General features: G+C 41.4%; 1 protein-coding gene across 1 annotated transcript; it reads right to left on the bottom strand.

The window, feature by feature from the left end:
• Positions 1-6,766: 6,766 nt before the first annotated feature.
• ints13 (integrator complex subunit 13) lies at positions 6,767-14,395 on the bottom strand. The gene is made up of 17 exons (XM_070928953.1): positions 14,317-14,395; positions 13,226-13,476; positions 12,947-13,021; positions 12,521-12,723; positions 11,781-11,861; positions 11,528-11,618; positions 11,297-11,425; positions 9,716-9,800; positions 9,406-9,498; positions 9,116-9,205; positions 8,828-9,006; positions 8,582-8,746; positions 8,231-8,385; positions 7,877-8,107; positions 7,636-7,766; positions 7,121-7,256; positions 6,767-6,927 (listed from the first exon to the last, which is right to left on the bottom strand). The coding sequence occupies exons 1-17, from the start codon at positions 14,318-14,320 to the stop codon at positions 6,891-6,893; spliced, it is 2,136 nt and encodes a 711-aa protein (XP_070785054.1). The 5' UTR covers positions 14,321-14,395; the 3' UTR covers positions 6,767-6,890.
• Positions 14,396-14,787: the final 392 nt, after the last annotated feature.

The following is a 14,787-nucleotide window of genomic DNA, read 5'->3' as shown; positions in this document are numbered from 1 at the left end:
TGAGTATTTAGCAGCTAAAGAGCCAGCAAGTTGGTGGAGACCCAAAACAGAGTCAAAGGAAGGGTGAATATTGGAATTATATCCACGATGTGGCCAGAAACACGACTCCAAATTAAGTATAATGTTGCCCTGTGCCTGCTGGATGTGTAAATAAGCGACTGTTAGCAAAAAGTTCATCATGTCAACTTGAAAGGTGATAATATGTCTGCCTTGTTTTTACAGTATGTAAAACCCTAACCCTAGGGATTTAAATTTGTTATTTAAACCTGCCGAACTAATGATATTCCCACCAGCTTCAGCTGTACCACGTTTTCAGAAGCTTCAAAGTGAATCAAAGTAAAGTGCACACTTTCACAATTTAAATGTCACATGACTTTAAAATGACACTGTACATCTGATAATGAAGTGGAGGTACAGGATGGCTTTATAATACAGTCCTGTAGACTTGCAGGGATGCTGTAGAAAAGTGAGTGTGTCTTTAATTTAGAAGCAGTGCTGCAACTCACACTCCTTGACTCTATGCAAGCATGTACACACGAAAGGCTTGGTGCAGGTTCTCTACACTCAAAGCCAACTGTGTGCTGAGATATATGGACTCAAACAAATCTTTCCTGTATTTGAGTGTTGCGTATTGAATATTGTATTTGAGTACTCCAGCAGTTTGACTAAGCTACTAACACAGAAAATGCTAAATGGACCTACGGACAGGATGATGACAGTGTTTTCCACTCATCATAATGCTTTTTGGCTCTTAGAAATGTGTGTGTGCCATTTGAAGACTAACTTTAATTTCGAGAAGACATGATATTCTTTTTGAATGCAAGAAATTTGGTTGGTATATGAGTTTAATGTAGTGTTTTGAATTTTCAGAAAATCATGCCATGCTTTAAAAGAAACATTTTAAAAACACTATACTGTGTGTGTGCACCCTGTTGAATGAAGTCTTTAAAAAAGGTAAAGTTTGGTTACAGTGTCATGTGTCCTGGGTTGTCCTTAAATTTAATTTAAATTGAACATCATGTCCTGGTAAACGGAGCTCAGGTGTGATTGGTCCATTTGTAGATCCATTTGGTGATCAAAGCAACATTGTGTAGGGAAGCGAGTAGTTCTATTGTCTTGTATCAGAGTTCCTGCTGGGATTTTGGTTGTTATTGGCATCAGTTTAATCTGTGATTGAAATCAGGTTGATATGTACAGAATGGTACAGTGTGTCTCCAGATGGGAGGTATCTACAAATCCATTCATGTGTAGATAAAGTACAGCATGCAGGCCCGTCATGGCATCTAAATTATCCACAGGTACTGTGAGAGGTGCCTCCTGAGACTCTCTGTGTTGGCCTTACAACTTACAACTGCAGAGGCATTTTCTTGACAGCTGCAGTTTGAAATGCATTGTTGTTTTGCGCCACTCTTTGCAGATCTTAATGACACCTGACAGGATGTTCTCAAACAGTGTGTCGTGTTAAATTAACAATGGAATTTCAAACTGTCACAATGTGCCTCAGACTTTTCCACTATTCCCTGTCAGTACAAATACCTGCACCTTTGAACCAGTCAGGTGCCAGATTGCCAGTGTTGTTATGTTACTCATAGTCTTTGTATCCAGCCACCTGTATCTGTTCTTGTTCTCTTAAAAATGAACATGTAACCCTTTCAAACTAAAATCTAGTGTGTATTGTAACGTCAATAACCATTTCTTTTCAGGTTTTGGTTCAGTTTTATAAGGTTAAGGCTGATGGTCTCTCATATTGTTACTTTCAACAAATCCCATAAAAAGATCAGTGTTAGTCTGTCTCTCAATACTTTCCAACCCAAAGCCAATTAATCAATTAATCAATTAATTAATTCCTATTGAGGACGGACATTTTTAAAGCTGCACAAATCCATTTTTTATATCAACAATAAAATAAATAGCTATGAAAATGTGAAGGGGGTTTTAGCATTATTATTTTGGTTTTGTGGTTCAGTCTCATGGCTGTCATTAATGTTACAGCCAGCCACAGCAGGTAGCCATTTCTTAATGAAAAAGTTCTGATAAACCCACTGTATGTTACCAGCACCAAGTGACAGACAGACAAAGTTAGCGACTTGCTGGTGAAGAAAGTGGAACTTCAAGCAGCTAACGAGCCAGATATTTCCCTCAGAAGTTGTGGAAACAGAGCTAAAAGGAGGTGGGCACTCATTTGGAGGTCTATGGCACAAGAGATTAGCTACAGCAGCTACAGCACAGACAATACTTATTTGTAGGATCAATTCACTGGTCTTTTCATGGGATTTGTTGACAATAAGAAAAATACAGAATCGACTTTCAAAATTAATGAAAATGTTATTTTACTTTGTCTCTGTGTCTAATAGGGATACGTCGTCCTGCTCTCAGGGGGAGAGGACCATCTGGGCTAACCCTCTACTTCAGTTGAACACTGTGACAACTTCAGAACGGCATGCTTATAAAACGTTCATGTGTCACATAAATCCTGAGATGCCTATTTTAAAGACACACATGCAGAAAAAATCCTCAAATTCCCTTTTCTCTATCAAGCAGACAAGCTTGAGCAATCTTCTCTTGGAGCAATAAGTATTGACAGGCAAAATTATTTTGCCAATTATGCCCTCGTCAACCTGTGTGGAATTTGGCTGCAGTCATCCAAACTAGTTTTCAGTTCCCAATTCTCATGTTGGGAACTGTAACATCAGTTACAAGTATTTATGAGTATTTCTGGACCGTAGAATTATTTCCTTTACCCTTTTTTCCTGAACATATATCAACAGTCGGGACTTTTGTTGGGGACACCGCTCTCTCATTGCTACCATCATCCACACTGTACAGTATTTACCCCTCTCTGCTGCTGACCCCAGCTTCTTACAGTGTCACGCTGACACATGGGGTAGTTGACAGAAAATCGCTCACCACTCGTCTGACCCTCCGACCCCACCCGAAGGAAACCCCCCTCTGGACTGGTTCCTATAGAGCCAGCCACACTGACTCAGAAAGTCAGCCCACAGTGAGCTCACTGGGTAAGTCTGCTGCTGTTGACTTCTATATGACTATATGGGATTGTTCTGGGTGCTTAGTCATTCAGGTCATATGTTGCAATGACTTGACCTCCCTTTGAAAGGGAGCCCACAGCTGAATGGAGCTCAATAGATGAATGAATAGAAGAACATATGGGCTAATGTAGTGATGGAAATATGAGAAGCATGAATGACATGGAAAACAAATGACTATCTTCGGAATACATTATGAATTATAAATCAAGTGGATGAAAAAAAAAATTTAAACCTGCATTAATGTATATTTTGGACACGTGGAGACAGCGGAAACAAACTGCAAACTCTACATCTTTAAGTTGCTATAGCAAAGAGCTTATTTACACATCCAGCAGATATAGAGAAACGTTAGCATTCATTTGTCGTGGTTCTCTCAAGAAATGAGAGAAATATGTGGCTTTTAAGCAGCTAAATGCTCCACTGTGTTTACCTGCTAGTGACTGACTTTGTCTATTGCAGCATCATGTTGGTTAGACTGTAAAAAAAAGGTTTTGCTGTTCTTGCCAACATTGGTTCAGTGAAGCATGTTTACATTTTGTTGCTGGGCGGGTAGCGCAAAGTGGGTTTTTGGAGCATCTGGAAATGACACTGATGAAAACAGTTAAACTGAAACAAAAACAGTTGTGGGCCGTAAAACCAAAACAATGAGCTGAAAGACTCTAAAACACTCCATAGAGTTGAGGGGAGCTGCAGAGTTACGTGATAATTCTCTGTGGGTTCGTCACTATGATCCACCCGTTTCACAGTACGCATAGTCATTTGATCCACTGTTAATATAACAAAATGAATAAAGCAGATTTAAATTTGGTGAATACAATGAACAGTTGGTGGGGGAACCAGTTAATCTATGACTGCATGTCAGTGAAAGGATGGTTGGATGAATGAATGATCAAATTAGTACATCCTTTAATAATCCCAGACAACAGTATTGATGATTTAATTTAATTTAATTGTTTACTATATTCATGGAACTCATATTTTTCCATTGTACTGACTTGTTGCATTTTCTCTTTCCTAGGTCACAATATCTATAACCAAGGGCTCATTAAAGACCACCACACTGCCAAACAAGCACTTTACAACCTCCCATCTGTTTCTCATCCACCTCTAACTGAGAATTATAGTGATTTCCTGCGACTGAACTCCAGATTAACAACAATACAGCCAATGCCACCATCAGACAAAATACCGTCTACTCAGCTGTTTCCAGATCTGTCACCAACCTCATATTTAATGACCGAGCAATTATCAATAACTCAGCACTTTTATACAATCCAACATCTGTCCTCAGTGCTGAATCAGGGCGTAATGTCTCAGCTAAATGTAACAACTCAGGACGTGTCATCGACCACATTAACGGGTCAGCGGAAACTGTCTGGACAAACTGAATTGGAGTCTTCGCTCTCGACGTCCTTGTTGGAGCCCTCTGTGGCGACGTTTACACCAGCTTTACCTTCCGAGTTTGGCCTTTTCACTGGACAACTTGAGACACCCAATATTACAGTAGAGTCTCTCAAAGTATCATCGTCTACACTGCCACTGTTGCAGACATTCTCCAAATATTTGCCACCTGTTATTGGTGTCTCCTCTTTGCAAAAAAATCTTGAAAGCCCAGTTGTAGCAGTCATACATCCGAAATCAGGCACAGAATTATGTTTTGATCAAAATGCATCAATGCAGACATTAAGCTCAGACATTTTATTGATGTCCCTACAACCAACATACCCATCTTTGGCCCTTTAACTATATATATCATTTCTATAAGCATGTGTTTAAATACAGCAGCCCTGACTACAATTGCACCAAGCCCTAGTGTGATCTATCCAGTTCCCCTTTCAATATTTGAGAGCACTGGACCAGTGTCTGAGGACCATTTTAATCCAGCTGCTCCCTCTGCTGTTCAGGAGCCATACACTACAACCTTCACTCATCAAGCGCAGACTCTTGATCCCTCATTCCCATTATGTGGCCAATCTGTGGCACAGGATCATGTGTATGTAAGTGGTTGTACCCCTCAAGTCAAAAGTACCTACCTTGAGGACACAGTGGGGCACGTTCTGCACTTCTTGACAAGTTATTCACAAGATGAGAAGCACTGGATGGCTTTTCCATCACAGTTTTTAATGTTTGATTCAAGTGGACAGTTCTTTTCAACCCAGACGTCAAATCCAACGACGCATCTGTCTGCCAGTGCAACTACAGAAATAAACCACGTAACGGCTACTCCACAAATGGACATTTCAGACACTCTTCCTTCTCTAGATGGCAGTGGCTTCTCAGTCACATACACATCATTAGTACCGAACGCATCTGCCCTCAGTGGCAATTGTGTCAGTATAGAGAATTCCTTGTTAATCTGCCAAACAGACAGCAGTGGGTCAATCACAAAAGGACGTCCCACGCAGCAGATTCTGAGCACGTCTTTCAGTCAATTTTATGGGATGTCAACCACATTATTAACATCATTGCAGGCTGTAGGCCTTTCTTCATACAGCAGACAGAGCTCAGACCAGCCAACACCTTCCATCTTAAGTAAGCACCATCAAGGGCACCATTACCATTGAGGAAGGAACTGCCTGTAAATCTCAGTTGCAATAGAGAAACTGGTTGAAATTGGTTGATATTATATTTCAGGCTCCATGAATCTCCCACCCAAAGTGTTGCAGTCTATTCCAGAGTTGATGGCCACCGTTGGCTTCCCCATCCACTACTCAGCCCCATCTAAAACCTTCTTAGACCCAGAAGACTCCAGGTTTAGGCACAAATACTTCTAATACCTGCGTCACTGCACCTCCAGCTATCACTGCCACCTCACAACAGATGAACCACTATCAATGGATGGCTGGCATGTTTACAGCTCTCCTCGTTGTCTGCCTTCTCATCTTGATTGTCCTCCTCGTTGCTGCAGTTCTCCATTTCTGTAAAGGTGGTGGAAGGTCAAGAACAGTAACCATTTGGCCTGCAGGCAGGGTGCTCTCATTTGGAAGCAGGGAACCTGAACTGCCTCCACCACCACTGAGACTGTGGATTAACCTCTCACAAGGCGATGACGGGCAACTCCCATCAACACGTGAGCAAGGACGGAAAGCTCTTGACAAGGCATTACAGCCTCGTCCTCCACAGTATGACTTTTAATTCATCAAACGTCAAAAAATAGACAAAAATTCACTGTATGGTGTGTAAAGTGTAACAACCTCAATTTGTCCAGTTTCACAGAATCAAACATGATTCAGATTAATGACGATTATATGAGAGTGAGCCTGTTAGTCAATCATTTGAGTTTTTTAAGAACTTTTCATAGTTATTTTGACTTAGATCAATCTTGTATTTTTGCACAATAGTAATACTATTTTACCACTGAAATGTAAATGAAAAATGTATATTCTCAGTCTTAAAGGCAGTTGTCTCAAAGTTCAATGTCATGTAGATAAATGTGTCACTGAAATGTATATGGCAAAATTCAGATCAAATATAATCATGAAATTGTAAAATGATACATTTTTAAACCTCAGCTCAAACAGGGCAGAGGCAGTTATCTATAATTCATATTCAAGATTTAATCACTCTTTCACACAAGACATCAAAGTTAATCACTTCCACATTCAATATACTGAGTGCAGAAGCCAGCAAAAGTCTCTATTGACAGCTTTTATTGTGTTACACAATATGTGAACAGCATATCTACAAAATAACGGGTAAAAAATTTTATAAATTCCTCGTTAGAGTTCACCATCCATCTCATTTAATGTCCTTGTTTTCTATAACGTGACACCCAAGTCTGAAAAACACTGTGGTCCACAATCTCATCCTTGGCAGGGGTGAAGCATTGTATCCGTGGAGACATCATCTAGAGGCCTTGCCATTTTCATGAACATCCATCCTGTAAATAGGGAAAATGTCAAGTTCGATGCATAAGAAATTCATTTTCAGATGTGATCCTTACATGTGATCCTGACATGTAAAGGCAAAGGCTTATACATACTTATTAAAACCAGCTTGTATGTATTTGTTATTGTAAGTGTACATGTGTAATCTGTGTAAGCATCTACAGGGTTAAGACATAAGTAACACACCCATTCTCGTCTTTGAGCTGCTGGTACAACTCGAACTTGTTGTTGATGGAGCTCACTCTTCCAACAAACTCTTGGTGCTTCCTGGAGTTGGCTACAGTGATGCGATTGGTCCACATGGTGAGGAGCGAGACGGGACCTGCAACAACAGTGAGACAAAGCCTCAGATATAAGACACTCCGGGTGATGTCATCAGTTGGTATTTGCCAGAATAAGCTCTCATTGGTCCAGGCTCATATACAGATAATTATGTGTTTTTCTGCCACTTATCTGCATCCAGGTCACATTAATTTAATGAATTATAAGAAATAGTTTTATACTGCTGGGAAGTACTGACAAAAAGTACTGTAGGCTTTATCATTCCTACTGGTTTTCCTTTCATATTTTCATACCAGTGAAACAGGTATTAAGTAAGCATGGATACCGGCCAGCAGTTTGTCAGAGATTTCTTCATGACTTCACAGTGCTTTGGGGGTGGGTTCTATTCCAAGCAGAAAAAGGATGATGAGGGTTGGTACCTTTTGCTCTCTCTGGAGGCTGGACCTCCTCTGTGGACAGGCGTGGCTTCTTGTTGGGTGGCTCTGGAGAGTCCGGGGAATCCTTGATCACCTCCGACTCCTGATCTTCTTTATCCAGCAAACCCTTTAGTCTTCAGTGTAGCGTAAGAGAACAGAAAGTTTAGTGACCACACTAAAGATTATTTTTTCCAACTATGGTTATTACTTACAATGAATACATAAACATCCCTGCACCACTCACCTCTCCGTTTCCTGCCAGCTTTTGTCGTCTGTGTCTTTGCTGCCATTTTTCTCTGTCCTGTCTTCCCTCTCCTCCCTCTTCCTGCCTCTCTTCTTCCTCTCCTCTTCCTCGGGGGGTTTGCTTCGGCAGGCAATGATGCAGTCCAGTACCCGCTGGTGTCTGTCCGTGTCTCCGGAGTGAGTTTTCACTAATGTTTCCAGCTCGTTCCACATTATACGATACTGTTCGTCTCTGGGGATAACAACAATGCAGAAACATCAGAGACTCAGCTGACTGTTTACTTCCAGAAATTGTGACGGTGATGCTAATTTCTGCTGGTAACCAGAAGATGTCAAATTGTTTTTCAATAAATACCTCTTGGGGCCTTTGCCTCTGGATCCCACGGTGGAAATAGGGAGAGGGTCGTTCTTCCTCTCCATGTCCACCAGGTTGTAAACCGTCTTCTGGCAGGTCAGAACGTCCTCCTCAGACAAAGTCTCTTTCACTATCAGGTTAGCTAAGGGAACCACCTAGTGGAGGAAAAGAGGAAGACACACAGACACAAGAATGAGCTGAAGAATAATGATGAGGGCCAACATGGAGGCTTCGAAACATGGAAAACAGCATGGTCCAGATTCTCATGAAACACCCAGTAGGCAGATTATCTGCGTGCAGATGTTATAATCAGGGAACACAACAAATGCAGTATCACTGCATGCTGCTTACTGCCTGCATGTTGAAGATGGTGGTCTGGGAGATGATCATTGGCCAGTATCGAGTGTGACGCTCCAGCTGAGATTTGGCCCTCTCAGCCGGTAGCTTCCCCGAGGGATCATGGGAAGACTCCGAAACGGGAGTGAGCCGGTTCTCCCTCATAAATTCCCCAAAGTCCTGAAACAGACACAAAAAAACAGTCACTATTTGAAGGTAATTGATGTATATAGCAACACAGCTGGTGTGAGTTGAACGCACAGTGATGCGGTAGTCTGTCACTCGGCCTCCGCACCCCTCGCTGATGGAGGGCGGGTCCTCCAGGGTGGAGCGGTTGCAGTTGAGGACATGCAGAAAGATCTCGCCTCCGTGGCTGCTGAGCATGTGGCTGATAACCTTTGACCCCGACTTCCTCGGCTGCTCCAGCAGCACCGATCGGCCTGAGGTCAATCAAGAAAAGAAGTCGACCAACAAGCCAAGCAATTAGTCTGCAGATCAATCAACAGGGCAAGGAAATTGGACAAAGGACAGATTAAAAAGAGGGTTTACCGTTTAGGAGAAAGTTTGTCAAACATGACGAGGGACGACTGTTTACGTCTGTGGGGGAGATGCGATAGGCTCCTGTACAGTAATGCAGTTCTGACATGGAAAACAAGAAAAACAAATAGATACAACTAAATAAATCAGGCATCTCAGTTCACAGTTATGTCAGTCAATGCTGCAATGGATAACTCTCTTTTCTGCACAAAACACCTCTAACACCTATAGGAATAGAAATATACCCTTCAAATGAAATAATAGCTGACAAATAAGAACAGAGATCAGCTGACTGCACCCACCTATGCTGTTGGTTCGTGGAGTGCACCATTTCAGTGTAATCGTCTCTTTGAGTCCATTTTCCCGAGTGCTGGTGCCAGCCATATGCAAGTCTCCTGCACAAGACAAAGATGACATATGAATTGTTAATTTTTGATAATTAATGATGAAATAAAAAAATATCAAGCATACATAGAATCAATCTGCAGACTGTGCTTTGTAGCTTCCATTGTTTACATAATAAGCACCACGTTTGGAAATCAATCATTTATTTTAGTTTAAAGTTTTGCCTCAACCAATAAAACAAAACGAATGCCTCATTTTAATACTCACCGCTTTTAAAGAACTCCAGGTGAGCGTCTTTGTGATGCAGGAGCTCAACGTCATAATTGGCTGATGTGTTGGCGTGCTGCTCTTCCTGTCCGTCCCCAGAGACACATTAACAAGTACAGGTCAGTATGAAGTCAGCTCTTAAAATGTGCAAACTAATACACACACACACATGGGGACACACACACACACACACACACACACACACACACACACACACACACACACACACACACACACACACACACACACACACATATATAGGCACAGACACTGCTGATTTCATGTTCCAAAGGGTAAATGATAATGGTCAAAGTAAAAAAAAGGTTTGCTCTCTGGCTGACTCAAGTATGTTTTCTTCTATTCACATCAAAGACTAGTGTTTAATGCAAATGTCCTTCAATTCACACAATTCTGAGCCTACACTTGTTTAACATAAAACATGGATTCCCAATCTTAAAAAAACAGCTACATATAGTTTGTGCCCCAAAGCCCAAAAATGGGGCCTGGCAACCGCTGATTAAAAAACAAACTTTTTAATCACAAGCTCTGAATTTGACAACTTTCTACACTTGGAAAAACAGCAGTTTTTAGGTCGGCTAAAGGCAGTATCATGTTTAAACATTTGGAGGTCAGGTTAAAAAAACTAGTTATCCAGACAGCACAATGGACCACACCAAGACACTAAGGGGAATGAGTGGGAACTGATGGGGGGGGGGACAGAGACCAGGGGAAAGTTTGGACAACTTTTAAGGTGTAAACACCTAACAGACACTGACAGTATTTATTAACTCAGAAGAGGCAACGCTGGTCACAGATGTTTGGACATAAAAACACTTGAATGCAACATTAATATTCCACATTTTTTATCAGAATTTGGCAGAAACACTCTCAAACGATTTGAATTATTTTAAAACAAATGGTGAGTCAATGTAGTTATTACGTCATTTAATTAAAAAAAAGTTAATTTCAGGTGTGCAGGCTTTTCCAGCAGACCCCAAACTCTGCATTCCCTGGGTGTCCACGTGAGACCAGAGTTGCCTGTCCTTTTACTGGAGCCTCACCAGCAAATCTGTTGACCCACTGTCACATCAAAATAAATGAATGACACTGGAAGCCTGTTGCAACAGTAGAGCTCAAAACATATACTGCACACTACGTGGTGTAAACTCTGACCCTTCCTCACTTTGATGTGTGTGTGACAAGAGTACTAACCTGGTCGCAAACATTTAATGTGGGCTAGCAAAACAGAAAATACAGCATGAAACCAGCAGCAGATTCACAGTCATATCAACATGCAGATGAGATAAACAAAAAGATGAAAGTGTTACGTTTCATGAGTAATTATAGGTGAGGAAGGGCTCATACATAAAGATTAAGCAAGCAAAAAAAAGAAGTGTGAAGGCAGTGAGAGAAAGTAAAAAAACAAAGCAATCAATCAAGTAAAAAGAGGGAGTGGTTCACTGCATTCTAGACATGACAGAAATGTTGTACTAGCAAAGAAAAAAATATTTAAAAGTTAATGTGAGTTTTAATCTTGGCGAGGCATGTGCAAGGCCAGGCGAAGGGCAAGAAGCCCCTTACCTTCATGGGGATGTTTGTTATGGTCGTAGAGGCCAAGTCAAAGTGCTGCTGGACAAGAATGTTGAGTTTGGTTGCCAGGTGCCGCCCTGCACGAACACTGTGAACCTCGCTGGTGAGCAGAGGGGAGATCTGAGACGACAAGAGAAGAGGTGTCTTTATGACCCGAAAGAGTGAAAACTATGATGGTGTTTTCCAGGACACTGAGCCCTGAGCTTCCTTCTTAGCACCCACCTCTTTCTTCGGTCGGTCAGACACCAGCGCATCCTCACCCTGTGGATGGATGTGAACTAGAACCAGGTCACACTGCTGGATGGCCATCAGCCTAAAACACACAAAAGAAGTCAAAACTATGAGTCATTTATCACCTTGTCAAAAGTGAAAAATTGCTGCAAAAACCCTACTTCAGCCTATTGCAACTACATTAAAATCTAAATCATTTTAACAAGTGAGTGACACATGTCTTTCCACATCATCTGATACTGACCTGTCTGAGCCTGCTGCCAGCTTGTTTTGTTCCAAAATGGTTTCTTGGATGCAGTCTTCCAACATGCGCACATGAGTATCGCTGTATGATAAAAACACAACAAGAGCACTGCATTACAATCAGCACTGCTCCCAGTAGACCACACACACCGGAATGGACAATTCACATATCTCTGAATGTAACAATGGTGCAATGCCCACACCTCTATGTGCAATACAGTATATTCCCTTTACCTTTATTTCTTTCTTTCTTTCTGTGAATTTGTAAATTTGTAAACTACAGTTGTTTTTTAGTTTTAGTAGCTTTTTTATAACAGTCTTTATTTATTATATCTTGATTTTCTACTTCTACTTCTCTCTATTGCACTATCCTGTATGCTGCTGGAACAGTGCAAATTTCCCCGCTGAGGGATCAATAAAGGATTATCTTATCTTATCTTATCTTATTAGCACGGCCTTAGAATTATATAACACACAACAAGAGCTTAATTTATAAATATCAACTAATAGGCTAAATGAAGACCATAAGATCAGTCCATACATGTATACATACAGTACATGCAAAGTACTAAACAGAGACAAGAGAGCTTCTGGGCTTTCAATCAACCCCATTAGCTCCACATACAACAATTATCTTCACTTGAACAGGGAGGAGAATGTATTAAAGCTCCAGACATACATCTCTATCAACATCTGGCCGATGGCTGTTGTTGATTTTCTGCCACGTTAATGAGTGTTTACCTTTTAGCGTTGGTTAGGCAGATAATACGACCCCTATTGGCAACTCTCTCAGCTGTGTCCATCAGAGCAGTGCGCCTCTCATGCTGTAACTCTGTGATCTTGCATAACGACTCCACCGCAGCAACCAGCCCATGCAGGATGCTGCAACACTCGGGGTCCTCGCGTGGGTTAGGTGGCCCAACAGCAGCCAGAGCTGACATGAGCTGCCAGAGGGAAGGAGATACTGCATAAACATATCGCAAGTCCAATTCTGAAGAAGAAGACTTCTGCAAAAATGTGGTCACTGATGTTTAGTGGAAATGTTGCACTTCCCCGATATGTGAAAAATCGGAGCTGCTAAAAAGCACAGCTTGAAAATGCAATAATAGTCACTGTAGGACCTACTGTACACTAACAATCATATTGCTGTTATGGGCAGTGGATTACCTCATGAGTGCTCTGGTCTTCCTGCCTCCAGCTATTCAAGATGTGGAACTCTGAATCACTCACAATGTAATTAACCTGTAAAATAGAGGTGACAGAAAATGTTAATGGAACTGTTGACATCATTGGTTCACTGTAACTGCATTGATTAAAACTTTCTAAGCATATCTCATACATAAGGTTTCCCCTTAGCAACGACAACTGTCCGTTTAGTTGCATCACTGAAGACTTAAGGGGTGGCGAAACAGCTTGAGCTAAAAACAACAAAAAAGAGAAGCTAACCAGTTTGTCCCTTGGATAAATATCGTAGAGGATCCGACAATACTCCATGGAGCACTCCACAGCGCAGGTCCACAGGGACTTGGACACGGGGGCCAAAGGAATAACCCCTTGAGCTCGACTCTTCGTCAGCACGTCGCACTCCACCTGCTGACGACTTGACTCTGCCATGTAGGGACAGTGGTCCACCACAAAGACTGTCTTGTGAGACACTGAGAACATCTTCCTTTTGCACATCTGCAATGTGTGCTGATCTGTAAGGGTAACGTAAAAAATACACCACCGTTAAGTGTAAACATATAATATCTGATCCCAATTTCCCAGGATTCTCCCATAGGAATTGCCAGGATTTAGGCTGACATGATTGAAAGTGAGATCAACTGCTTCAAACAATCTGGGTGTGAATGAATAAATGGGATTCATTTTATTTTCGTGTCTGGTCATTTATATGACTCCTTTGTGTGATTGGTTCTAAAACATACAGACAGCCTAAAATATAACAACCCAGAACTCCAAAGATGGGATGGGATAAATAAATACATACACACAAATACATATAAGCTAACCAAAGCCTGTGTTATACAATATGTTTTAAGTACAGTGTTATGACAGCGGTCATTGTAAGAACATTACAAACACAACACATCTTATTGCAATATTTCTCTTCCTAATTACCACTACAGCAATATAGAATTATTTGATGTGGTTGCTGGTGGTGGACAGCGCAATCTCCATTGGTATAGATAAACTGCCAAGTTCAACACTACTAAATATTGCCTGATGTTATGCCTGTTTACTCGCCTAGAGAAAATCTGGGGAAAGCTAAGTAAATTGTCCGAACCGAGTGAAAACTGTGCTGCTCTCTTTATGTCAGGTTTTGACTAATAAACGGACAACCTGACCACCAAACGAGAGAACCAAACACTCTCAGGACATGTTATTTACACATAACTCCAAATCGTTAGCAAGCTAACATGACTAACCTACTTGCTAAAGGAATATGTCACTGACCACCGCGTTAGCCTTTCAGCTAACATTAGCCGGAATATTGTGTTTGCTGATTCACGTTTATTAGCAGCGACATAAACACTTACCCATTGTGGCATTTGTGTGATACTAAGATGGATGTTTTCTATTCAACCTACTTCCAAATGACCATTACCTCACTATTTTTACACACTTAGAATGACTAGCACAAACAATAAACTTTAGCCGTTACAAGCTAGCAGGTTTGTTATTGGCGGAAATCTGTCCTGTGGTGTTCCGTCATCGTCTTCCTTCCCCTAGCTGCTGAGCCGCACTGTTAGACGGTTCCTGTTTCCATTTGCGGCGCTCCGTACGCCATTGAGTCACATAGCGAACTTTAGGGAGGAAAAAAAAACATTAAAAAAAAATTGATATTTGACCTATTATTCAGCAACTGGTTGAAACTTGAAAGATGTTTCGTTATCATACCGTTGTCTACTGTCGGATTGTTTAAATGTTTGCCTGAGGCCAAACCAACGGTTAAAACCGACTTTTCCACACACCGCGCTCCGTCCTGCTCTTCTTCTCTGCTACGCCAG

This window comes from Enoplosus armatus, chromosome 22 (assembly GCF_043641665.1).
Source record: "Enoplosus armatus isolate fEnoArm2 chromosome 22, fEnoArm2.hap1, whole genome shotgun sequence".
NCBI classification, from domain to species: Eukaryota; Metazoa; Chordata; class Actinopteri; order Centrarchiformes; family Enoplosidae; genus Enoplosus; species Enoplosus armatus.
This window is presented reverse-complemented; position numbering and strand designations above follow the sequence as displayed.